This window comes from Pantherophis guttatus, chromosome 12 (assembly GCF_059756535.1).
Source record: "Pantherophis guttatus breed Tessera chromosome 12, ASM5975653v1, whole genome shotgun sequence".
In the NCBI taxonomy this organism is placed as follows: domain Eukaryota; kingdom Metazoa; phylum Chordata; class Lepidosauria; order Squamata; family Colubridae; genus Pantherophis; species Pantherophis guttatus.
In genome coordinates, this window is record NC_142074.1 from 21,217,276 (window position 1) to 21,244,632 (window position 27,357).

At 42.0% G+C, this 27,357-nt stretch overlaps 1 protein-coding gene across 1 annotated transcript; it reads left to right on the top strand.

Moving 5' to 3' along the window:
* Nucleotides 1-450: 450 nt before the first annotated feature.
* On the top strand, nucleotides 451-25,739 carry CUL4B (cullin 4B). The gene is made up of 21 exons (XM_060681649.2): nucleotides 451-785; nucleotides 1,717-2,298; nucleotides 4,622-4,737; nucleotides 8,893-8,995; nucleotides 9,347-9,417; nucleotides 10,243-10,316; nucleotides 11,834-11,996; nucleotides 12,099-12,188; nucleotides 13,128-13,210; nucleotides 14,742-14,809; nucleotides 15,663-15,781; nucleotides 16,389-16,581; nucleotides 17,937-18,041; nucleotides 18,758-18,868; nucleotides 20,276-20,361; nucleotides 20,835-20,942; nucleotides 21,687-21,800; nucleotides 22,781-22,886; nucleotides 23,005-23,177; nucleotides 24,111-24,263; nucleotides 25,533-25,739. The coding sequence occupies exons 1-21, from the start codon at nucleotides 725-727 to the stop codon at nucleotides 25,626-25,628; spliced, it is 2,775 nt and encodes a 924-aa protein (XP_060537632.2). The 5' UTR covers nucleotides 451-724; the 3' UTR covers nucleotides 25,629-25,739.
* Nucleotides 25,740-27,357: the final 1,618 nt, after the last annotated feature.

Genomic DNA, 27,357 nt, shown 5'->3' on the forward strand with positions numbered 1-27,357 from the left:
TTATTATTATTATTATTATTATTATTATTATTATTATTAATTTCCTGTTCTTCCAAATGGAGTTTGCTCGAGCAGTTATGACTTTCCACCAGGTATAACTGGGGAAGCAATGCATCCAGTTGCGGCAGCCCCTCGAAGCCCGGCTACCGATTTCACCGCCAGCCCACGGAGGCTTCCGAAAGGCAGTTAACATGGGCCAAGGCAAAGGCGTCCGGCGTCCCCTGGAAGGAAGGGAAGAAAAAGAAAAGCGCGGGCGACCCCGACGGGCAAAACCCAGGAGAGCCTGGAGGCGGAGACCAAAGCCTTCCCCACCCCGTTTCCTCAGTCCCTTCCCGGCTGGGGAAGAAAAGGGCGGCGGACCCGCCTCTCTCCATCCTCGCCGCAAGGAGGGAAGGAAGGGGTAGCCGCTTTCCCACTCCGCTTCCGCTCTTCGTCACGTGAGAGGCCCCCAGCTACGGAAGCCGACGAGGCTCAAACCCGAAGGGGTTCGATTTCGCCCCCCTTCCTCCCTCCCGGCATCTAGATTACGCCGAGGGAAAAGAAGGCGAGAAAGCGCAGCTACGGGTGCCGGCGAGGCCCTCGGGGTCTCTCTCTCTCTCTCTTTCTTCCTCCCCCCCCACCTTCTCCCGCCGAGCGAGAACGCGGCCGCCCCGCCTCCTCTCGGCATCCAAGAGGCAACCCGGCCGCCCCCCCTCCCCCCCTCGCGAGCGCGGCTCGGCGCGCCATGGCCGGCCGCTCGAGGGACCCGCCGCTTCAGCAGCCGCCCGGCGACACAATCACTTCCGGTAGGGCAGAGGGCAGAGGGGAAGTGGGTGCCAGGGAGCGGGGTGAGGCGAGTGGGGGGGGGGAGGAAACCCCGGGCGGGCCGGAGGGGGAGGGGCGGGGGAAAAAAAAGGGAAGGCGCGGCAAACCGGTTCCTCGTCGGCTTCTCTTTCCCCCCCCTCCCTTCCCCCTCTTCCCGAGTGCGTCGCGAGCGTTGGCGGCGTCGCCGTCTTTCCCCTGCCTGCCGGTGGCGGCGGCGGCGCTTCCGGTCGGGCCGCCTCCCGGCATGCCGCGCGGCCGGAAGTGCCGCCATCTTTAGGCCCCTTGCCTTTATTTTTACCTTTTTTTTTTCCCTCCCTTGCTTCCTTTCCCCTTCTCCCAGTACTGACAATAACAAGCGGAGCTCCTCGCCCGGCGGCCCTCCTTCCCCCTCTGCGGGCCGCGAAAGAGGCGGGGAAGGGGGAAGCGGAGCCTACGACCTCCCTGCTCCCGGAGGCCGGGCGTGAGAGACAGAGAGAGAAGGGGGGCGGCCCCCGGGCGGGAGAGACCGAGAGGACCCTCTCTCCCCCCCCGCTCCCCCCTCTGCCCGTTTGAGGAAAAGGGGGGCAGAGTTAGCGGGGTAGGGAAAAGAAGGCGACTAGGCCCGTCGACACAAGCCAGCGCCAGAGGGGAAACTTCCCCCCCTCCCCGAAAGGCGAAGGGGAGAGACGGCCGGTGGGCTTCTCTCCCAGAAGAGGAGGAGATAAAAAAGGGGGGGCGAGGAAGAGGAGGAGGAGAAGGCCTCGCCCGTCGTCGTCCCTTTGGGCTTCATCCCCCCCTCCCCCCCACCTCCAGCCAGCGGCGACCTTCCGTGACACCAAGCTCTGCTCCCGCCCCTCTCTGCGTGCCTGTCACACCAGGAGGATTTGATGCCCTTCAGCCTGCTCACCTCTGTGGTGTTCATGTTTCCCACAGGTTTCTCTTCCCCCAACCCCCCAGCAGCAGCAGCAGCAGCGGCGGCGGCGGCTCAGGAGGTCAGATCTGCCACGGATGGTAGCAGCAGCAGCAGCTCTTCCTCCTCCACCACCACCAAGAAGAGAAAGCTGAACAGCAATAGCAACAGCGGCGAAAGAGAAGACGTCGTCGACTCCATCTCCTCCTGTGCCTCCCTCCTGTCGCGCAACAGCGGCTCCTCCTTGCCCGCTCTCATTATCACCGCCTCCACGGCCTCCTGTTCTTCCTCCTCCTCCTCTTCCTCAGGGCTCGCTTCTTCTTCCAACCACCACCTGCAGAAGAAGCTGCGTTTCGAGGACTCCTTGGATTTTATCGGACTGGATGTAAAGATGGCCGAGGAGTCGTCCTCTTCGTCGTCGTCCTCGTCGCCGGCTGCGTCTTCGCAGCAGCACCAGCAGCTCAAAAACAAAAGCCTCTTAATCTCCTCAGTAGCGGTGGGACACCATGCCAACGGCCTGACCAAAGCTGCCTCCTCCACTGTCTCCAGTTTTGCAAACAGTAAACCTGGGTCAGCCAAGAAGTTAGTGATCAAGAACTTTAAAGGTAAAACCGGCTGCTGTCACACATAATCTCTTTAACGTCTAATATCTGGAGGGGAAACCGCAGCTTAAGGCACATTTTTCACCGTAGCTCCTGCCACAGGATTTATTCCTCTACTACAGCTTTATTATTCCCAAGGGTAGCTGGTTTTCTGCCTACATGCAAAAACCCAACTAGCTTTCTTTTAAAAGAAAGGAAGACATCTTCAGAGGTTATACTTAATCATTGTTTGAGGAAAGGTGCTTTCTTACCTGTATTGTAGCCTTTTTTGTTGAACCCTCATGACTTTGTTTGAGACCATGCGAACCATAGGAAGGAACTATAGCCTCCCTTCATTTGTACACCCTTGGATAGGAATTCTATCTTTTTTTTTCTGCAGTTGGAAAGTATGGCAAAATATTGAGGTTTTTTTTACAGGAGACAGATGGGTATATGTATTTTAAATATAAATAGATATTAATGGCAACTTGAAGAAAGTGCTTACTTAGGTGGACACAAATGTTTCTATAGGCAAATGGAAACTGTCCTGCATGCTTTGCCGAATCTGTGCAGTAGAGTTTTAGTTTGTATTAGAGCAGAATGGTACAAAATGAGATGCTACTTAACTGGGTTTTCCCTTTCTACAATAAGTTTGGGTCTCTTATAGGAGTTAATCAGGCAGATGTTCAAACTGGATGTGGCATTTTTGTCTACCTGTCAAGCCCTTCCTAAGGACCTGGGATAAGCAGGTGTGGTTTAATAATACTAAAGGTATCCTGATAGGATGTAAGCTGTGTTCTGAATAAAGCTGCCTTTTGCAATTGACTGGTGGTGATTTTGTCAATGCTGCGGTTCAAGTGGTGCTCCAGTTGTTTTGCGATTAGTTTAGTTTAGTTCAGTTTAGTTTAGGATGATTTGCCATTGCTTACTTCCTAGGGCTGAGAAGTGAGTGACTGGCCCAGGGTCATCCAGTTGGTTTTGTGCCTAAGCAGTCATCCAAACCAGTGGAAGGGGGTGGGGGGAAGCAGGGGATTCTTTAAATGTCCTTCCGCAACAATTTGCCCCAACCAAACAGAAAAATCTTCTGGAATTGATAGGGAGTGGAGAGGATTTGATGTTCCTTTTAAGTCTAGTTGAAACTAGATTATCCTGGCATAATTTTGAAATAATGGATAAAATAACACGTGGATATTCTGGTCCTCTAAGGTTGAAACAAATAAACACCTTTAAATTCTTTGATAATTTTGGGGGGCTGTGAAACTTGAAGAGAAAAGAGTTAGGGTACTTAACTATGCATAATCTAGGAGAAACTCATCCATTTCTAAGAGATTTAAACATGCTTTTCTTAATCAAAAAACACTATATTGTACATTATGTATAATAAACTGACATTTTAAATGTTTCTCGTACATTGTATTACTTCCTGCTTATATAGTTTTTGGTTCTTAAGAATTAAAGCTGTGTTTGTTTTGTAATTCTGTTTCAGGGTATAAATGCATCATATACTATACTGGCTGTCTCTGTTAAATAGCATTTGTATATTAACAAATTACTCAGACATGCCTTAGTTTTAGCCAAAGAAATACAATGAACTTTTTTTATCTGAAAACTTCAACATTAAGTTGTATAGATCAATTTCTGCCTTTGTAGACAATTTGTAAATTTCCTTGTTTTCACTTGATAAGGATAATTTTAATTTCATTTCATATACTAACTAGATCAATATTATGTTGACTGTTCGCTTGTTTCTTTTTTGGCTTATGTAATCTAAATTAAAATTATACATCATGTACAGTGTGTCATTCAAAGCCAAGGTGATCAGCTGTCCCTAGTTGATTTTCTTTATTTTAAGCTGGTACAAAATAACAGTCAAGAAAAACTTGTGATTTTAAAGCTGAACAGATTAGGTACATAAGAAGGCATTCTGAAATGGATCTGACAGATTGTGACAAGACATAAGGAAGAAATATCCAAATAGATAAGCATTCCTCTTCAGTTTGCATTAAAAAAAAAAAAACTTGAATCAAAATCAGTATTTTGTACTAATATACTGATGCATCCTAAGAAACCTTACTGACTTGTTCATTGGTTTGAAACATTTGAGCTTTTACCAAGGGCCAAATCACCAAAATTACCACTTCTCCTTACAGAGCAAAAATTGGTATTCTCTTTTTTTTTTTTTTTTTTTGATCTCTATAAAAATTATTTCTTTCTGGATTATGAGGTTGTCCTCTTAAAAAAAAAAAATTGAAGTTACTGTTGGGAAGCACAAGCGTTATACCAAATCAGTTTTCTGTGATTTTAAATGGCAATAACATTTGCTGTAAAGAATTCTGTCTTCTTCCAGATAAACCTAAACTGCCTGAAAACTATACAGATGAAACCTGGCAAAAACTGAAAGAAGCTGTAGAAGCGATTCAGAACAGTACTTCAATTAAGTACAACTTAGAAGAGCTTTACCAGGTAAGCCTTCATGGATCCACGAGTAGACTTTGCAACAATTCCAAAGATTTTTCTCCACTTTCTAAGGTGTGGTTGAGATCCCATAGTCACGTTCTAGCTGAGATGCCATCTCAGTTTAGACAGATGAGAAAATTAACAAGAACATCTTCAGCATTCATGATGAGCTGATCTTCATGCTTTCCCACTGTAGAAAGTGTCCAATATCAATTTGTTCTTGTGAAGTGTCTCCTTTGATTGTCCGCACGCCAGCCACATTTTTGGGATGGAGTGCTGACCTGGGCCACAATTGCCTTGATAGACACAGAACACAATTCTCTATTTGGGGGATGATTGAAGCCCCCTTTGGTTTAGTTATTTTCCAGTTTGTGCCATTTTTTTTTTGTTCTTTGTTTTTTATCATGATATTCTTTCGTTCGGTGTGTGTTTATCTGTGAAGCATCCAGACCTTTGGGGAATTGGGTGGTGTGACATTTTTTTTATTTTAATAAATAAAATCCACCAGTAAAAGTTCCACTATCAACTAGTTCCAAACCGAATAGTATCCAAATCGAATACGTGCATTCGTTTTATTGAAAAAGGCAAAGAAAGAAAGGACACTAGGCTCTCCAAAGGGAAGCTTTCCTAGGAAAATTCAGCCTCTTTGACTATCTATTTGAAAAATCAGAGAACAACATTACAATATTTCAGGCTCTGCCCTTAGTGTACACATCTGGTATCTTATTAGCTTTGTTAAGTACAAGAACCAAAACAAATTGATTTTATTATAAAAGGTACTGGTTTATTATATAAATATTTTAAATACAGTTAAAATATTAAGACATGGATATGTAGCTTCCTATCATAACATTTAAGTTTACAGTAATATTTTACTGCCTGAAAAATTATGGCAATCCTCTATTTTAAAAACTGTTTAAGTATTAAATTATACATACATTTCATGGATATTTAATAGGTTCATTCTCTGTTCTTCATGGTTTAATTATCACTTCTTTTTTTTCCCATGTGTTGATTTTACTGATTGTCATTGTCATTAAAGTTCTGTACTAGTATTATGAAAAAAAACAATGGTAGATAATTTTAGTTTAGATCTACTAGTTACACTGAGAATTAAATACAGCATTTAACTGAAGACTTGGTAAATCAGTGGGATTTAGTAGGTGTATGGCAAGCCTTATTGGTATATCCCGAAGAATCTCTTTGCAGTCGGTTTAACATACTTAGAAAACCCACTAAGACTTTGCTTAAGTCTTCATAATATGATTATGCATGCTTCTATAAATTGCCCTCAATCTTGTTCTGTTTATATCTTCCCTTTTAGTTTTACCTTCCAAGAATATCAGGTGCAGATTTTTGGTGTTAAAAGGTTTATTTGACAGGACGTTAACAGTGCGTTCCCAACCCACCAGGATCATTGTGTAACTGTGTGGGATTTTAGACCTTGAAAACTACTGTTTACTTCAAACAGATGCATTATTTCCTTGGGCCAGAAAACTCTTGATTTTTATTTTTATTTTTTATATGAAGCACTATTTTTTTAAAAAAAGGATTGCATTGGAGGATTTTTTTACGTTGAATATGTTAGAATTTTTTTTAAAAGGGATTGAAATTTTATAAGAACATCAAATGGTATGAATCTTGTGTTCACTGTTGTGTGATCTAAATGCAAGAAAGTATAGCTTGTTAATATCCACCTTGTGAACCTCACAGCAATCCCCAGAGCGTGTTGAACCAAATTTGGACCAGTTTGTGGTTTATGGATTAAAATGTGGACTTTGCAGATAGGGAAGGCATCTTTTTCGTAGCTGAGTCTTGTTACAGAAAGCCAGTTTACATACCAGTTTTGAAAGTGCCAGCTTTGACAAGCCATATGATGCTGGGATAGTCTTTGAGACACTAGTCCTATTAAGGGAGGCATTCAGTTTATCAGGAAAAGCATCTTAACTCTTAAAACAGTCTTTTAGCATTTTATCTAACTGAGGTGACCTAATGTGTTTGAAGGAAGTGTGGTAAATTATATTTGCTCTGTCTCTGTTTTGTTCAGGTTCTCTCCGTGTGTGTGTTAGTGTGCACCATTACACACACACACACAGAGACAAAATTCTGTCAAGGCCTTAGCAGACCCCTCTGATTTAGTATGTATTCAGAGTTAAATTTTGGAAGGCAAAGCAGCTGCATTTTCTGTCCATTTGTCTAGGTCTATTTTTAATGCCTTGAGTTAAAAATAGTCATTTGGTTGCTGGTAACTAACAACTAAAATAAAACCATTCACCCTAAGACCAGCAGAACTGGTAAATGGATCTGCCTCTAGCTATGCTTTTTTTAAATACCATTATCTAAATCATGGCAGGGTTTAGGTCCCTCCCTCCCTCTCTCCCTCTCTCCCTCCCTCCCTCTCTCTCTCATATCAAAGAATTGAGACATACTTCAATTCTTGACACATTGCTTCCTCTGCTGGCAAAATAAATAAATAAATGTAAAATTAAGATCTTTGCAGCCAATCCTGCTATGGGGATTATACGTAAAGTGGTAGAACTTTGGTCTGAAATAATTATTATTATTATAATTATATAATATAATTATTATATATATTATAATTATATAATAATAATAGGTGGCTCAGTGGCCAAAACGCTGAGCTTGTCGATCAAAAGGTCGGCAGTTCAGCGGTTCGAATCCCTAGCGCCGCGTAACGGGGTGAGCTCCTGATACTTATCCCCGCTTCTGCCAACCTAGCATTTCGAAAGCACATACAAAATGCAAGTAGAAAAACAGGGACCATCTTTGGTGGGAAGGTAACAGCATTCCGTGCGCCTTTGGCATTAAGTCATGCCGGCCACATGACCACGGAGACGTCTTCGGACAGCGCTGGCTCTTTGGCTTTGAAACGGAGTTGAGCACCGCCCCCTAGAGTCAGGAACGACTAGCACATATGTGCAAGGGGAACCTTTACCTTTACGTCTAGTGTGCTGATCCCTCTTTCCTTTCCATTTCTTTGTTCTTGAAGTTAGTGCTCTGTGTCTTAAGACAGTAGAACAATCATTTTATGGACTGTCTCCTAAATCTTGGTATTTGAGAATTTAAAGCTTTTGTTTGTTTGTTTATTCAATTTCTATAGCCGCCCATCTCAGTCAATGACTCTGGGTAGCTTTCAATTAAAAAAACAAAAAATTACAAGTATATTACAAACTTTTGCTGATTCCGTCAAGCAGTTTTCAAGTGATTGGAACCAGACCTGTTGCTAAAGAGCAACCCGGACACTTTCTGAGGATCACATTTGTAAAAACATTTGCAGGTAGCCGTTGACTTAACAACCATAATTGAGCCTGGCATGGTCATAAGTCGTGGTAGTTGTTAAGCAGGTCACCAGATGACTTCATCCGATTTTATGACCTCTTTTGCAGTGGTCATTAATCAGCCACCACGGTGGTTAAGTAAATCCATTTTATCAATGAAACTGGCAACAAAAAAAAAACCATTGGAAAATCACAGTCACATGAGTCATGCCTCAGGCAGCCTTAAATGCCAGCCAATTGCCAAGGGCCCAAAATTCAGTCACTTGGGGGATGGGGTGCTGCCAGTGGGATTTTGAAATCAGGTTTGTAAGTATCCTTGGGGAGAGTTCACTGTAATTTCGAACAGTCACTAAATGACTGGTCTACCTGGATGGTCGTGGTGAGAGCTATGATGGCGCCAGGGGTTAGAATGCAGTATTGGAGGCTAATTCTGCTGACTGCCAGCAGTTCGATCCTGACCGGCTCAAGGTCGACTCAGCCTTCCATCCTTCCGAGGTGGGTAAAATGAGGACCCAGATTGTTGGGGGCAAGAGGCTGACTCTGTAAACCACTTAGAGAGGGCTATAAAGCACTGTAAAGCGGTATATAAGTCTAAGTGCTATTGCTATGATAACAACGGAATATATTGGAAAACAGCCTCATTGCTCTCGATGTGTCTGTTGGCAACACAGACTCCCTTGTAACATGCTGTTTTTTTAGGAAGCCTGCATTCATTAGATTTGTGTTTATTTTGGCTTTTACACCACTCGTATACAGGACATAACAAACAGAAATTACATTTTCCGTTGCTAATGTCTTAGGCAAAAGAAGGAGGAGAGTGATGTATGTAATTCTTGTGTTTTCTTTCTTTCTTTCTTTTTAGGCTGTTGAAAACCTTTGCTCCTACAAAATTTCTGCAAATTTGTACAAGCAATTAAGGCAGATTTGTGAAGATCATATCAAAGCACAGATCCATCAGTTCAGAGAATATCCTTTTATAATAAATATTTCACATAAACGGAAAGCATGTCGGGGCCTTGTTAACCGTTTTAGCAATTCTCGTGGATTAAGAAATGTGGCACTTGTAGATTCTTTTGGCAGCTACAAAATACCTTAAAAATATTTCAGCCGAAGAGAAATGTATGTTACCTGCCAACTAATCGGTTTAATCATTAAACTGAATATAAGCACATTCTTACTGGAACTTGCCATTTGTACGTGGGTACTCACATTTAAACATTTGGGAGCGAAATATTAAACTACTAAGTAAACTTCCACTAAAGCGGTATCGATGATGCGTCAACCGTTTTTAAAAAATATTCTTAACTGCTTCCTCAAGGATTCGTTGGACAGTGTTCTTTTTCTTAAGAAAATAGACAAATGTTGGCAAGACCATTGCAGACAGATGGTAAGTCTCTTTTGTTTTCTAAATGTTTCTAAAAGCTTGGAACTAAAGATGGGTATCTTCTATGCCATTTGAAAACTTTTTTCCTGGAAGAAACTGAGACTGCACTGAAGGGATAGATTAGGGTGTCTTACCTTGGCAACTTTAAAAGTTGTGGACTTCAACTCCCAGAATGACTTGACTAGGGAATTCTGAGAGTTGAAAGTCCACAACTCTTAAAAGTTGCCAAGGTTGGACACCCCTGGATTAGATGGTTCCTCAGGAGAAGAGAACTGTACATTCCTAGACAGTTTAACTAATCTTTTTGTATTGTTAACTATCTAGGAAAAAAAGATTCCAGTAATTTGTATTTAGGAACAATTTGGTGGGGGTCATATTGAGGGAAATTTAAGAATTAGATTCAGGTTTATCTCCACCGTATCAGTTCTTTCTGTTGAAAGTTAGCCAAAAGCAGGAAGCTTTTAGAAGTTTTGTTTTTTTTTCCAGGGACAGGAAATGGGAGAATACCTGTGAAGAATACCTTTCACTCTCCTGAAATATTTATCTATGGGCCATTAAAAAAATCTGTGCCACCCACCATAAAGAATGATAAGAAATGAGAGCAGTTTCTAAATGCTTTGTGAAGTGTTTGACTTTTCACAGTGGCAGTCAGTAAGCATGGATATCTGGAAGTAAATTCCCTTAAATTAAGTGGCTCTCCCTTCCAAATTAATATACCTAGATGAAGGCAGTTGAATGATCTTACGTTCTATTCATCTGATAAATATTATCCTTCAAATCGGTCAACATGTGACGCTTTGTTTTTCTTTCTCTCGTTCTTTCTTTCAGATAATGATTAGAAGTATCTTTTTGTTCCTGGATCGAACTTACGTTCTCCAAAATTCAATGCTGCCATCAATTTGGTGAGGGCGGAAAAATAGGAGTATTGATTTCTCGCTTCCGAACGCTTTGTCGAGCTATTGATTTGTCATTTTTCTCCCCTTCTATCCTGATGGAGCGATGGCCCGTCCACAGTCGATAGAGAACCTTGAACAAAACCAAGAAAATGTGTACTCTTTCCTTCGTATCTGTTTCCTCCTGCTCAGATCTGTATTAAAATGCATGAGGTTTGGGTTGTATTCAAAAGCCAGTTCAAATAAATAGCAAACTCTTTGAAAATATGTCATGATGAATGTGAGAACGATATGATGGCTAGAATGTTACTTGGGTCTAACCCAGGGGTCAGCAACCTGTGGCTCTGGAGCCGCATTTGGCCCTCTGCTGCGGCTTCCTGTCACTCAAAATACGCAGCGCAACCATCAATGTGCGACACCCGTCAGCACACGATTTATTGAGCCTTTTCAACCCCCTGTTGGCCAACCATGGATAAATCCAAGAAAAGAAAAGTTTCAGAAGAAAACAAAATGTTTAATTCAATTACATATGCTAGTTTTGTGGCCGCTCAAGAAATAGTCAGGCACGGGAAGGGTTTTGTGGCTCCCGGTGTTTTCTTTTCTGTGGGAAACGGGTTCAAATGGCTCTTTGAGTGTTTAAGGTTGCAGACCCCTAGTCTAACCTGTAATGTCTGAGTTGGCTTACTGGCTTCCCTAAGTTACAAACCTTTGTGGTTTACAAGCCACATTTTATAAATCAGAACATTCTGCCAACCCAGCTAATTCTTCATTAGAGATAGTCCTCAACTTACGACCACAATTGAGCCCCAAACCTCTTTCACTAAGCGAGATTATTTGTTAAGTGGGTTTTGCCCCATTTTATGACTTTTCTTGCCATAGCGGTTAAGTGAATTACTGCTATTGTTGAGTTAGGATCATGGTTGTTAAGTGAATCTGGCTTACCCACTGATTTTGCTTGCCAGAAGGGGGAATCACATGACCCCAGGACACTTTAACCGTCATAAATACGAATCGGTTGCCAAGCATCTAAAAATTTCGATCATGTGAAACGGGGAGATGCTGCAGCGGTCATGAGCGTGAAAAAATGGTTCTGAGTCGCTTTTTTTCAGGACCGTTGTGATTTCAAACGGTCACTAAACAAAAGGTCGTAATTTGAGGACTACCTGTAATTGATTAAGTCATGTCTATGGAGATTCTCAGTCTTCTAGGTCACGGTTGTCCGAAAGGTGCTTTTTTTTCAAGAGGCAACTGGACTTTCTGGTTTTTTTTTTTCTTTGAAGACATTTCGCTTCTCATCTAAGAAGCTTCTTCAGTTCTGAAGAAGTTGAAGAAGCTTCTGAGAGAAGCTGAAGAAGCTTCTCGGATGAGAAGCGAAACCTCTTCAAAAAAAAATAACCCAGAAAGCCCAGTTGCCTCTTGAAAAAAAGCACCTTTGGGATTAAATCTTGATTTACTGAAACCAGCAAACGCAACAACCGATTCTTATGTTCTTCCTTTTCTTCTTTTTTTCCCTTCCACCCTTTCAGGGATATGGGGCTGGAATTGTTTAGGACTCATATAATTAGCGATCAGAAAGTCCAGAACAAAACCATTGATGGCATTCTTCTCTTGATCGAAAGGGAAAGAAACGGAGAGGCTATTGACCGGAGTCTGCTCCGCAGCCTCCTAAGCATGCTTTCGGATTTGCAAGTAAGAGCCGTCCATCGTGGTAAAATCTGCCTTTAAAAAATGAATTGAGACTTGAGCTGTCAGAGCATTCTGAAAGTAATGATCTATTTCTCTTCCCTTCAGATTTATCAGGATTCTTTCGAGCACAGATTCTTGGAAGAAACAAACCGTCTCTATGCTGCAGAAGGGCAGCGCCTTATGCAAGAAAGAGAGGTATTTTCTTGAGAACTCCGAAGCACCAGTTCTCTTTAATTCCTTCTTTTTTTTTGTGAGCAGATCGATGTCTTTCCCTGTTATCCACCTTTCCAAAGAAACCTCTGTTATTTATGTATTATTTCATCAAGCATGTATTAGATAACAGATATAAGTATAGACACAATTATGAATACATGAGATGAATACAAATAAATGGGGACAGTAGGACAGGGACGGTAGGCGCGTTGATGCACTTATGCACTCCCCTTACAGACCTCTTAGGATTGGGGTGAGGACAACAGTAGACAGTCTAAGGTTAAAGTTTTTGGGGTTTGGGGAAGAAACCACAGAGTCAGGTAGTGCATTCCAGGCATTGACCACTCTGTTGCTGAAGTCGTATTTTCTGCAGTCGAGTTTGGAGCGGTTCACTTTAAGTTTGTATCTATTGTGTGCTCGTGTATTGTTGTGGTTGAAGCTGAAGTAGTCATTGACAGGTAGAACGTTGTAGCAGATAATTTTATGTACTACGCTTAGGTCAGACCGAAGGCAGCGTAGTTCTAAATTGTCTAAGCTCAAAATTTCAAGCCTGGTGGCATAAGGTATTTTGTTGCGAGCAGAGGAGTGGAGGACTCTTCTTGTGAAATATCTCTGGACTCACTCGATTGTATTAATGTCTGATATGCAGTGCGGGTTCCAGACAGATGAGCTGTATTCAAGAATTGGTGTAGCAAATGTTTTGTATGCCCTAGTTAGTAGTACAATATTACCAGAGAAGAAGCTACTACACAAGATTAGGTTAACAACTCTTAATGCCTTTTTGGCAATGCTGTTTCAGTGGGCTCTGGTGCTTAGTTCATTTGAGATGAGTACTCTGAGGTCCTTGACAGAGTGAGAGCCGTCTACGAGGTCGTATCCATTACCTTTATGATTTTTTCCATAACTTACTCAATCTTCCAGGTCCCAGAATATCTTCACCATGTCAATAAACGCTTGGAAGAAGAGGCAGACAGGATTATAACATACCTGGATCAAAGCACTCAGTAAGTTTTCGGCCTCTCTTGACCTGCTGCCTAAAAGCCTGGCAAGTGTGAGTTTCTCCGTGAGTCGTTGCTTTTGGCTAGCGTGAAATTATTAGGTTGGGGGGTTTTTTTGTCTTTACATGTCTTCCCTTATGGAATCTCTTTTAAATTCCAGGAGGCAAAACCCTATGTCAATTTTTTTCCCCTCATCTTACCTGAGTCTTTACGCCGCCCGGTTTCGGGTTGACATTTGGGGTTCATGACCCCGGACAGCACCCCGGTATTTGGGGAGCTGCTTGGATTTTAAAGCAGATTCAGGTTAATGTCAGGGTTCCAAGTAACAGCCGCAATGAAAGAAAACTCCGAGGCAAGAAGTTCCTCAAAGTTACATTTTATTAGAGATGTCATATTGGCACATCTGGGAAAACCCAAATCTGAAAGCTTCCAGCTTTTCCCCACCCAAAGGAAAGTCCAAGTCCCTGCCCAACACCCACAAGTCCATCACATGGTCTAGTCAAAGCACCATCCCAACTGGAGATGCCTCCCAGTTCCAGCCATCCAGGTGCAGGGCAAGATGACCTTGACTTTCTGAGAAAGGAATGTTGTTATGACTACATATCACCCTGGCTCCATACAATCCCCCCTCCCAGTTTCCCACAGTAGTAATTGTGGCAGGTCTGAAGGCCCAACGAAAAATATGGCTTCCAGGCCTGACCCCCTATTTATTTTTGCTTTTCTTCCCAACCCTACAGCACCCTGTACAGATAGTCCTCGACTTAACAACAGTTTGTTTAGTGACCGTTCAAAGTTACAGTGACCCTTAAAAAAAGTGATTTATGATCGTTTTTCACACTTACGACCGTTGCAGTACCTCCCCCCCCATGGTCACGTGATCAGAATTCAGACGCTTGGCAACTTGTCTCGTACTTACGACGGTTCCAGTGACCCAGGGGTCACGTGATCATGTTTTGTGACATTTCTGACAAGCAAAGTCAAGGGGGAAATCGGGTTCGCTTACCAACCCCATTGCTAACTTAACAACTGCATGGATTTGCTTAACAATTGTGGCACCAAAGTTCGTAAAACGGGACTAAACTACTTAAGTAACAAATGTTACACTTGACAAGAGAAACTTTGGACTCCATTGTGGTCGTAAGTCGAAGGACAACCTGTATATCAGTGGTATTAATAATCAGGGATACCTTTGCATACCTGGAAAATCGTGTTTGAAATTGACTTCTTCTTATTAATTCAGTTTATAAGAAATTATATCCATCCGCTTGCAAAGAAAGCGAATAACGGTATATCCATTCAGTGGCTTTTTGCTTCAGGTCATTTTCTGCCTACTTAAAAGAAGGCGAGGAAGATTTTAAAAAAGAACCTAAAATAGCTTTTTTTAAAAGAAAAATAAAATAGGCGAGACCACAGTAATGTTGTTGGAGAATGCTGATGCTTAAACTGTGACAATTCTTGGTGTTCTGCTTAGATGAATAATTTGAACGGTTAAAGAGTGAGCCAAAAGGATTGTAATTCTAAACGCTTTCTCCTGTAGGAAACCACTAATCGCCACTGTAGAAAAACAATTGCTAGGAGAACATTTAACATCCATCCTACAGAAAGGTAAACCCATCTATCTCTATAGAAATCTTTTGTTTACTGCTTCTTTGGGGCTTTTTGGTTCCCTGGGCTGGGTGGAAATGACCCAATCGGGTGCTGATTCTGACACACACACACACCCTTGTCTCTGTACACCATAACATTATATTCCAGAGGGGCCTGGAGGTCACATTCTCCTTCTGGGAGGAAAGGAACCACAGGAATGCCATCGGTTTCATTTTGCAATACCAACTTGTGCTAAGAATAGCCATGGGGAGAAAGAATAGAATAGAATAGAATAGAATAGAATAGAATAGAATAGAATAGAATAGAATAGAATAGAATAGAATAGAATAGAATAGAATAGAATAGAATAGAATAGAATAGAATAGAATAGAATAGAATAGAATAGAATAATAGAATTCTTTATTGGCCAAGTGTGTTTGGGCACATAAGGAATTTGTCTTGGTGCATACGCTCTTGGTGTACATAAAAGATACATCCGTCGAGAATCATAAGGTACAACACTTATCATTTAGTCATAGGGTACAAATAAATATTTAAATATTTATTTACTTTAAATATTCTTCCTCCAAGAAAGTCCAAGAAGCATAGTTATTTCCCTCTCAGAGTATTATTTTCTCCATTTTATTCTATTTTATTAGAATTGCAATCACCTTTTTAAAAAAAAAAAAAAAACATGTCTTGGGCTTTTTGTAAAGCAAAATAAATTGTTTTAGTTGACAAATGCTCTGATTCCAAAACGGCTTTGGGGGAAAAATTGTTTTCTTGTTCTCGCGTTTCAAACTTAATTTCGAAATGTTTTGTCTCCATCAGCCTGCTTTTAACTTAGCATCGTGATGCCTTCATTTTGCAGGTTTAAATCATCTCCTGGATGAAAATCGAATTCAAGATTTGTCACTACTCTATCAGTTGTTTAGTCGGGTCAAAAATGGAGTGCAGGCTCTTTTGCAACAGTGGATTGAATACATAAAGGTAATTGTGCCCGGCTAATTTTCTTAAATTAAGTTTCAGGAATAAATTTAAAATCTGTTAAAAGCGAAGAAAAATACTTGCATAGTAATAATTGTAGATGTTAAAGAAAATTGCATATATATATTTTTTTATCTTGCATAGCATGGAACATGCATAAACCATGGAATTTTGAAGTTTACAGTTTAACAAAGTTGGAAGGGACCTTGTAGAGCATCTAATCCAAACCCCTCCCCCCCCCAAAAGCAGGAGACTCTACACCATTTCTGACAGATGCCAGTGCCGTCTCTTCTATAATCTAGCTTGTATTGATTCCTCCAAGAAATTTTGAAACCTTTGAATGGGAAGCTTTGATCTTTGTTAAATCATTTGGATTTTGCTCCCAAGTGGAACATTTTTGTTGCTTGTGTTTTTCAGAAAATCTTGTTGCGTTTGGGAAGCATTTCTACCCAAGTGCAAAGGGCTTTTCTAAACAGCATGAGGATGCTAGGCTGTATAAACAGGAGTCGTTACTTGATTTTCTAATTTTCCTTGCTGGGTTTTTATTAAACTTGCCATCGATTATATTAAGGAACGAATACCCTGTGATGTGTTTCGTGCTCCTTTTTAGGCATTTGGTAGCACCATTGTCATTAACCCCGAAAAGGACAAAACCATGGTACAGGAGCTGCTAGATTTCAAGGATAAAGTGGATCACATCATCGACATCTGCTTCTTGAAAAACGAGAAGTTTGTCAACGCCATGAAAGAAGCTTTTGAAACGTTCATCAACAAAAGACCCAATAAACCAGCTGAACTCATAGGTACAGCATCATTCCTTCAGGAGCTGCCAAAATAGGACTTTAAAATGGATTTATAAGTCAAAATCCCTGAGGGTGTTTTTCAGGGGTAGAGAATTTCCCAGCTTCGGCATTCTTCATGCCCTTTTCTTCAAAAAAAGAGATGTAAAAAAATATGAGCCTAAATACAGGTTGCCTTCGATTTACAGCCACAATTGAACCCCAGATTTCTGTTGCTAAGGGAGACATTGTTAGGTGAATTTTGGCCCGTTTTAGCATCTTTCGTGCCGCAGTTTTTAAGTGAATCCCTGCAGTTCTTAAGTTAGTAACACAGGTTGTTAAGTGAATCTGGTGTCCCCGTTGACGTTGCTTGTCAGAAGGTCGCAAAAAGGGAATCACTTCAACCGTCATAAATATGAGTCAGTTGCCAAGCATCTGAATTTTGACCCCACCTGACCATGGGGATGCTGTAACAGTCGTAAGTCATAGCGGTCCTAATTCCCTTTTTTTTTCCCCATGCCGTTGTAATTTTGAACTGTCATAAGTCGAGGACTTCCTGTAAGGAATTTCACTTAACCTTTGGGGAGGAGGGCAAAGGCTTTTGTGAACACTGAAGTGATATGATATGAGTAGGGGTGTCTCTGGTGCAAAACTGAAGGCCAGTTTTCTCTGGTTTGGGAGAGAAAAAGACACTGGAGGTGACGTTTAGTCAATTAAAACTTTTCGAGCACTGCCGTTGTTATAATAATGTCAGGAAACTGATGGTGTTCAGCAGTTATAGTTGGAGAGAACTTTAGGAGCAGAAAAGAAAGATATTGCAGGCTGCAGGCTGCACTCCCTGCTTCACCCACCCACCCACCCATCCCTGGCCTAAGCTTAAAAGAATTGGGCTTAAGTAGGTCAAATGATTGGGACGTGGTGGCTCAGTAGCTAAGACGCTGAACTTGTCGATCAGAAGGTCGGCAGTTCAGTGGTTCGAATCCCCAGTGCCGCGTAACGGAGTGAGCTCCCGTTACTTGTCCCAGCTTCAGCCAACCTAGCAGTTTGAAAGCAGGTAAAAAATGCAAGTAGAAAAATAGGGGCCATCTTTGGTGGGAAGGTAACAGCGTTCCATGCCGGCCACATGACCACGGAGACGTCTTCAGACAGCGCTGGCTCTTCAGCTTTGAAATGGAGATGAGCTCCGCCCCCTAGAGTCGGGAACGACTAGCACGCATGTGCGGGGGAACCTTTACCTAGGGTAAATGATTGTCGGTTAGATGGACGAGAGACTGTTCCTTGGCTAAGATTAGTTCCCTATCTCTGATCTTGAATAAATATTTGGATCCATTATTCAAATCTGTACTATTATTGTTTTTTTCCCTCTTCTTCCTCCTCAGCTAAATACGTGGATTCAAAACTTCGTGCGGGGAACAAAGAGGCAACTGATGAAGAGCTTGAAAAAATGCTGGATAAAATAATGATCATATTTAGATTCATCTATGGTAAGAGCTGGGCTTTGTTTTTACCAGATTGTAGGTATTGCATACAAAATTATACATACTAATGTCTTACCTGTAAATGACTTTTTTTTTTTAGTTTTAACCATAACGTAACGCCTGCAGACAACCGCTTTAATCTTAACATAAACCGCTTTAAACTTGATTGTAAAAACTTTGACTTTTGTAACAAAGTTGTCAAAGTCTGGAATATCCTGCCTGATTCTGTTGTCTCAGCTATTAACTTTCACCGCTTTAATTCCAACTCAACTTCTGTGGACCTCAACCCATTAAATTAAAGAGGCTGCTAAGGGGACGTGCGTAAGTGCGCTAACATGCCTATTGTCCTCGGCACGTTTTAATTTTTCTCATTTTGTGATTTTCGTTTGACAAATTGAAAAAAAATGAAAACTGTTAAGCCCACCCTTACCCATTTCTCAAAGCAAATTGGGTTGGGGTGAAGGCAAATTGGCTTTCCATGGTGATGTCCAGAAAAAAAATCCAAAACCAACAAGTTGCTGATGCCTAGAGGTCTATAAGAGGATTGCTTTAGAACAGGGATGCCCAGCATTGGTGACTTTTAAGACCTGTGGACTTCAATCCCCAGAATTCCCAAGCCAGCACGGCTGAATTCTGGGAGTTGAAGTCCAGAAATCTTAAAGAGTTGGCTAAAATTGGACATCTCTGCTTTATGTGTCAAAACCAACTTTCCGTTTCTACAGGAAAAGATGTATTTGAGGCCTTTTACAAAAAAGATCTCGCCAAGCGACTCTTGGTAGGCAAAAGTGCATCTGTAGATGCTGAAAAATCCATGCTGTCAAAACTCAAACATGGTAAGGTATTATTCTTTTTTTATGCACCTTCCACAAATGTTGCTCGTATCACTTGTAACCTGACAATTTACCCATTTTAATACTGTGTCTTTTCCGACATAAAGTTAAACCTGTGTAAAAAAAAAAACAACAACAACAATCCAGAATTGAAGAAGCATTTCTGCTTGCAAAATGGGTGCAGGTATTCATAAATTCTGTTTCTTTTCTGAGGGATTCATGCCTGATCCCAGTCAAGGCATTCTGATTGTCACATTCTGCCTCCTAAAAATCTAAGATTGAATCTTCTGAAGCTATTTTGTAACCTTCCATCCGATTCCTGTGCAATTAGTTTTCCTAGCTTCTAACCAAAGCACAGAATGAGTGAAATGCTTAGAAATATATTGCATTTTGTTTCATAAAACTATTTACAGCCTTTGCCCACCGTACCTCGTAACATAATAAATATGTCAGTCTTGTAAAACAAAGGTAGGAATTCGTTTCCCCCTTGGGAGTTTGAGAGAATTGTTTATAATGGTAATTGAGCGGTTAACGCTTCAGGTTTTTATAATGCTTTCTGCCTCAGAATAGAGGGAACTTTGCCACAAATTTTCAGCCATCATGTCAAAGGATGCCCGGCACATCTGATGCCACAGGTGGACAGTCTCTCTTTCCCCATCTCTCTTTTAGGATGCTTACAAGATGCTATCCTATACTTTTTTTTAAAATTTGATTTATATGCCGCCCTTCTCCGGAGACTTAGGGAGGCTTACAATGTGCTAAGCAATAGCCTTCATCCTTTTGTTTATTTATACAAAGTCAGCTTATTGCCCCCACAACTGGGTCCTCAATTTACCTACCTTAGAAAGGATGGAAGGCTGAGTCAACCTTGAGCCTGGCGAGATTCGAACCTGCAGTAATTGCAGGCAGCTGGTCTTAATAACAGGGTGCTTTAGACCACTGTATTACCAAGGCAGTTTGGTCTACTACAGCTAGTCCTCAATGTATGACCACAATTGAGCCCAAAATGTATACTGCTCCAGAAGGCTCTGGAGCCTGGAGAGAGAAAAAAACAGGCCTACTGGGCCCATCGAGCCATCGCATGCCAGGAGCGGGGGGTCGCGCGTGGTTGTGGGGCGCATAGAATTATGGGTGTGGGCACACATGTGTGCGACCCCCCGCCCCACTCCTGGCACATGATGGCAAAAAGCACTGTTAGCGTCATTCTGATGGCGATTATATTATATAGGTTAGTGATGGCTAACCTTTTTGTCCTCGTGGCCATAGTCTTCAGCTGTTCCAAAGCAGAATACTTCTAAAAAAGCATCCGCTTGCAGGAGGATTTTTAAAGCATGGCATTAAGCAGGTGACAAATAATGGAAGACGAAATGCTTTTTAATAGTGCTTTTAATCTAAACTGCTCTCTTGCAGAATGTGGTGCTGCTTTCACCAGCAAACTTGAAGGAATGTTTAAAGACATGGAGCTCTCTAAAGATATTATGATACAGTTTAAGCAAGTAAGGAAGCAAAGTCTGCCATCGTAGTTTGTTTTTTTTCCCTTTGGCAAGCCTCTCCTCTGTAGACCTCTTCTTTCTGTTTTTCCTACTATCTTCATTTTTTTTTTTTTTTTTGTAATGCCCTTCCTATATTACTATAGAATTACTATGGGGAAGTCATGCCTAAAAGAACTGAGTCACTGATTCATTACGTAATTCTCTAGTGACCTTGCCAGTTTCCCGGCACCCTTAAAAATGCTGCAAGAATAAAATAGGAAAAAACTAAAGAATTCCTTTCTAAATCATCCTCCTTCTCTTTTAATAACCCAATAATCCCTTGCAGGGTGGAGTCTGGGCAACTGAATCAAGGGAGTGTTTACTGGCCAGGTGCCCTTCCTTTTGCCAATTCCTTTCTAAGTAGTTTGGAGAAAACAATGCAAATGTTTTCTTGTAGTTCTGAACAGTCATCCTTTGTGTCTTTGATTCTGTCGTAGTATATGCAAAATCAGAATGTACCTGGTAACATTGAACTCACCGTGAATATCTTGACCATGGGCTACTGGCCTACATACGTGCCTATGGAGGTCCATTTACCATCAGAGGTAAGAAAATTGTATAGTAGCTTTGAAACGGAAGAAATCTGTAGCTGTCCTTCAAAGATCAGATAAGGAGAGTAATGCCATGGTTAATAATTAAAATATATCAGGAAGGTTATAATGAAGGGACGCAGTGGCTCAGTGGCTAAGACGCTGAGCTTGTCGATAGAAAAGTCGGCAGTTCAGCAGTTCGAATCCCTACCGCCATGTAATGGGGTGAATTCCCATTACTTATCCCAGCTTCTGCCAACCTAGCAGTTCGAAAGCACGTAAAAAATGCAAGTAGAAAAATAGGGACCACCTTTGGTGGGAAGGTAACAGCGTTCCGTGCGCCTTTGGCGTTTAGTCATGCCGGCCACATGACCACGGAGACGTCTTCGGACAGCGCTGGCTCTTCAGCTTTGAAATGGAAATGAGCACCGCTCCCTAGAGTCGGAAATGACTAGCACATATGTGCAAGGGGAACCTTTCCCTTTCCCTCTAACGTGGGTGCCTTAATATTTAATTCATCGATCAAGAGTAAATATGCCCTGGTGAAACTAATAATCCCGAACTGAAGGTGACCACGTAAATCTCATCTGTTTTTGTTATATAAAATGCCGGCATGAAAGTCATTTTAGCTAAGTCAGCACTTGATTTAAAAAGTGCAATTATAGGTTCATCTTGAGTCAGGAGTCAAGAAAGAAAGAAGAGAAGGGGAAAAAAATAGGTTTATTTTATCTTTAAAATCTGTGTTTCTATTCTGTTCAGATGGTGAAGCTGCAGGAAATATTTAAGACTTTTTATCTGGGAAAACACAGTGGCAGGAAACTTCAGTGGCAATCAACATTGGGACACTGTGTACTGAAAGCTGAATTTAAAGAGGTAAGGTTTGCTTTGGAGTATTTTTTTCCCCCCCATAGTTGGAAATCGTTTTGCAGATTTGAAGATGTCCCAGAATCTTTGAAGCAACTCTTGTATCCCTAAACTTGTGTTCAGCTGTCCTGAGCTTTAAATGCTTTACAGGTAGTCCTCCACTTATGACCTGTAATTATAATCCCGTAATTGGGATTAGAATTTGTATTGCTAAGCAAGGCAGCTGCAGTGGTCATAAGTGCGAGGACCGGATGTAAGTCACTTTTTCAGCACCAATGTAACTGTCATGGTCGGCTGGAGAATTCTAGGAGTTGAAGTCCACACATCTTCAAGCTACCAAGGTTGAGAAATGCCGATGTAGATCATAAGACCGTTGTTGTTGTTAGTTGCAAGTCGTGTCCGACCCAACGCAACCCCATGGACAACGTTCCTCCAGGCTTTCTTGTCCTCCACCATCCTCTGGAGTCCATTTAAGCTCATGCCGACTGCTTCAATGACTCCATCCAACCACTTCATTCTCTGCCGTCCCCTTCTCCTTTTGCCCTCCATCGTTCCCAGAATTAGGCTCTTCTCCAATGACTCCTTCCTTCTCACTAGGTGGCCAAAGTATTTGAGTTTCCTCTTCAGGATCTGGCCTTCTAAAGAACAGTCAGGGTTGATCTCCTCTAGGACTGACCGGTTGGATCGCCTTGCAGTCCAAGGGACTCGCAGGAGTCTTCTCCAGCACCAGAGTTCAAAGGCCTCCATTCTTTGGCGCTCAGCCTTCCTTATGGTCCAACTTTCACAGCCATCCATTGCAACTTGCCTTGACTATACGCACTTTTGTTGGCAAGGTGATGTCATAAGACCTTTAGTGTCGTGATAACAGTGATAATTACAGATGTTATTTCTTCAAATGCTCTACGACGGATAACCTTAAAGTAAGCATTTCACCATGATGTTTTCACCCATTCGGCTTTGTTCAATTCGTTTTTTTTCTTTTCCGGCAGGGCAAGAAAGAGCTCCAGGTGTCTTTGTTCCAGACTTTAGTGCTACTTATGTTTAACGAAGGCGAAGAATTCAGTTTAGAAGAAATAAAACAAGCCACCGGAATAGGTTAGTATTTGAGGGCTGCTCGTAACGTCCGAGCGTGCACAGTTCAGATGCTGAAGCGTGCATTTCTCTCCCTCCCTCTTTGTGTGTTTGTCTTCTCTCTTTCTCTTCTCTGCCACAGAGGATGGAGAGCTAAGGAGAACCCTCCAGTCGTTAGCCTGCGGCAAGGCCCGAGTGCTGGCCAAAAGTCCCAAAGGCAAAGATGTAGAAGATGGAGACAAATTCACTTGCAATGACGACTTCAGGCATAAACTCTTCCGGATAAAGATCAACCAGATCCAGATGAAAGAAACGGTAATTTTTTTCGCTTTCAGACTTTCTTCAGAAATACCCTGGACATCGGTCTAAAACGAGGGGTCTCCAACCCTAGCACTTGTGGACTTTATGACTTGTGGACTACAACTCCCAGAATTCCTCACCTCAGCCATGCTGGCTGAGGAATTCTGGGAGTTGAAGTCCACAGGTCATAAAATTGCCAAGATTGGAGAGCCCTGGTTTAAAAGAAATAGGTAACCTTAAAACCCAAACACTGATACTTTTGAACATCCCAAACGTAGCAATAGCAATACCACTTACTTATATACTGCTTTACAGCCCTCTCTAAGCGGTTTAGAGAGTCAGCCTCTTGCCCCCAACAATCTGGATCCTCATTTTACCCACCTCGGAAGGATGGAAGGCTGAGTCAACCTTGAGCCTGGTGAGATTCGAACTCCTGGCAGAGGGCAAAATTAGCCTGCAATCCTGCCTTTTAACCACTGCGCCACCATGGCTCCTAATTCAACATCCAATCAGCTATAGCAATAGTAATAGCACTTAGATTTATATACCACTTTACACTGCTTTTCCAGTCCTCTCTAAGCGGTTTACAGAGTCAGCCTCTTGCCCCCAACAATCTGGATCCTCATTTTACCCACCTCGGAAGGATGGAAGGCTGAGTCAACCATGAGCCTGGCGAGGTTCGAACTGCCAAATTGCAGGCAGTCAGCAGAAGCAGCCTGCAGTACTGCACTCCAACCCCTGCGCCACCGTGGCTCATAAACGAACCATAAGTTAAATTAATTTATAAATGAATTATAATTTAAATTAATCCTGACACCTTGTAGGATTTTTTTAATTACACCTCTTGGTGCCCGGCTGGGAAAGCCTGAATTAATGGATTAATCTCCTGTTCGCTTTTCAGAGGCCAAACTTTTTTTTTTGTTTGTTTGTTTTGTTTTACTTCCACAGGTAGAAGAACAAGCGAGCACTACAGAGAGAGTCTTTCAGGATCGTCAGTACCAAATTGACGCGGCAATTGTGAGAATCATGAAAATGCGCAAGACACTTACCCACAATCTGCTTGTCTCTGAAGTATACAACCAGCTGAAATTCCCAGTAAAGGTCGGTCCCAGGGTTACTTCTGAAGTAGAGTGTATGTTTAAGATAGAACTCTTCATAATTTTGGCTTGTTGTTCCCAGTGTTTGTTTTTATCCCGACTTCGTTATTTTTATAAATGGCTCAAGGCAGTGGAAGATGTCTAATATTCCTTCCTCTTCCCATTTATCTACAACAACAACCTCTGACTATGAGATGGAACTGGCCCAAAATCACCCAGCCGGCTTTCATGGCTAAAGTAGGACTAGAACTCTCCATCTCCTGGTGATTGCCCCAAAGTCACCCAGCTGGCTTTCATGCCTAAGGCAGGACTAGAACTCTCCATCTCCTGGTGATTGCCCCAAAGTCACCCAGCTGGCTTTCATGGCTAAAGCAGGACTAGAACTCTCCATCTCCTGGTGATTGCCCCAAAGTCACCCAGCTGGCTTTCATGGCTAAAGCAGGACTAGAACTCTCCATCTCCTGGTGATTGGCCCTAAGTGACCCAGCTGTCTTTTATGCATAAGGCAGGACTAGAACTCACCGTCTCCCACTTTCTCACCTGGTTCTATTATACCCATTAGCTTCTCTTTATAAGCGATGAAACAAAAATGACCCTGTCTTTCATTCAAGCAAGGAACTTTTGAGTTGTTGTTCTCAAGGCAGACATTTTTGGCCTCCGTGCATCCCGTTTTCGGCCCGTTCCAGGTGGTGGCGGCAATACCCACAGCCTGGAACAGCTGATAGGTGGTATTCCGGGAGGCAGCTCCACCCGCCAATCAGTTGCTCGTGCTAAATCAGGCTGTGCTGAAACGGACCAGGCTGTTCGCTCTTTGCTGCAAGGAGGCAAATTGGCTGGGAGGCAGAGCCAGATTTTTTTTTTTCTTGTTTTCCTCCCCAAAAGCTAAGTGCGTCTTTTGCTTTTTTTTTTTTTTTTAATTTGATTTATATGCCGCCCTTCTCCGGAGACTCAGGGCGGCTTACAATGCGTTAAGCAATAGCCTTCATACTTTTGTATATTTATACAAAGTCAGCTTATTGCCCCCACAATCCGGGTCCTCATTTTACCTACCTTAGAAAGGATGGAAGGCTGAGTCAACCTTGAGCCTGGTGAGATTTGAACTTGCAGTAATTGCAGGCAGCAGATGTTAATAACAGTGCTTTAGTCCACTGTGCTACCAAGGCTCTTATAGTTCGGAGCGTCTTACAGTCCGAAAAACGGTACTTCATTGGTTCTTTCTTTTTTTTTTCTCCTTACGCAGACAATGTTTCTGATTTCTCCTATTGCTTTTCAGCCCGCTGACCTTAAGAAGAGAATAGAATCGTTAATTGACAGAGACTACATGGAAAGAGACAAGGAGAATCCCAATCAGTACAACTACATTGCATAAACACAAAATGAGCCTTTTTTTTTTTTTTTTCCTTTTCTGCACACTGATGTTCTTGGTTACTGGTGGATAAACGAGCCTGTTGATCCCATTAAATTAACCTTTTTTCTACTACCAATGACTGAATGAAAGCAACCTCTAATGGGATTGTGGGCAGGGGGGGGAAAGAAATATAGTCGAGTGGTCTTTTTTTTTTCAGTGGCTTTACATGCCCATTTAAAAGAGTAGTATTTACATTTTTACGAAGAATGCTGTTGAACTCTTTGCATGATATTTGGTATGAACTGCGGAAGATTGCAAGGAAGTATCCAGTCTCTGTAATTCTACCTTTTTCCTTAAGGGCTAGAGGGACAATCTCTCTCTAGCAACTTTGCTGTCATCCCATTTTGGGGAAAAAACAAAACTTAAACTGTGTGGCGTTTTTTATTAAGAAAACAAAAACCCCGAGTTACAACCTTTTTTTTTTTTTAATTAAAAAAAAAAGACGCTTAAACTGCATGCAAATTTCTAACTGCTATAATGAAATTATTGGGTTTGTTTATTGGACAACAAAGCCTGTGTGGATTGGCAGTCTTCAGAATGGAAAAGCCGCTCTCGTTTTCCTAAACATAACAAAATTCTTCTGTAGGTGTTAGAAAGAAAAGCACGCCACTGGATTTTTCCCCCAAGGTTGAGGAAAAAAAGGACCTGCCATAAAATGCTTGGATTTGTGGTGCAAATATTACTGTGAAAAAGCTTAAGGGAATTAGGCTGCTGCTTACTTCCTTCGTCCTCAAGTGTAAGTACTTTTTTTAAAAAAAAATAAAACAATTCATGATAACAAGAGTTAATTGTGAAGAGGGGGGGGAAATTTAGAGGCTCATTAATTCAGAGACTCTGAATTAATGAACGTCAGGATGTAATGTGATAGCTGCACTGGGTGTTTATTTTTCCCCCTCCCCTCCCATGCAAAGTTAGAGGTTTTATACTTCTTCTGAATTGCACATGTTTTATTATTAGACCAAGAATTTATAAAACAGGTATTTATGAAACGGCGCCTTCCATCCCCGTCCAGCCTCAGCCAAGAGGAGAGTTGTAGCTTCAATCAGTGTTTCTCAAACTTGTCAGCTTTAAGATGTGTAGACTTTGCTGGCTTTGGGAGTTCTGGAAGTCGAAATCCACACGTCTTAAAAGTTGCCAAGTTTAAAAAAAAAAAAAAACACTAGCCTAAATAATACCTCTGCTTTCTCTTCATTGAGTCATGCTGGATTCGGGGTGGGGAACGGGGGACCATTTCTGGACAGGCTGAATTTGCTGAACATGGTTCCCATCGTAATGGTACCCTTTCCTCACCTGGTCCTGTTAGTATGGGGGCTATAAATCCCAGACTTCCCCAGTCAGCTAGCATGGAAAGCCTTAAGAGAGCTGCTTATCAGCTCTTCCAGTGTCTATAGTGCTCTTCAGGAGGTACAATTCTAAGAGAGCATCAGGATGGTATTAAAAGACCATCCAAGCCTACCTTCATTGCTTTTAATTTATTACACCAAATATGTGGATAGCCTGAGTTGCTTTTTCCATCAGAAGGTCCTGCACTGTTACCCCGAATGCATGCATCCCATCCAAAATCCTGTTTTTAATCCGTGTTCAGTTGTCATCTCCTCTCTGAACAGCTGAATCCAGCGCTAATCATAATTGTGCAAAGCCTGAACTAGCAGAGTTTTTCTTCCATAACTTGTCCAATCCAGAAAATCTC

Excerpts from the sequence above, each read along its gene's own strand:
- CUL4B (XM_060681649.2), top strand. The coding sequence starts at position 725 with ATGGCCGGCCGCTCGAGGGACCCGCCGCTTCAGCAGCCGCCCGGCGAC. Across the intron at positions 15,782-16,388 it reads AGTGGATTGAATACATAAAG|GCATTTGGTAGCACCATTGT; the intron begins GTAATTGTGCCC and ends GCTCCTTTTTAG. Across the intron at positions 23,178-24,110 it reads AGATCCAGATGAAAGAAACG|GTAGAAGAACAAGCGAGCAC; the intron begins GTAATTTTTTTC and ends TTACTTCCACAG.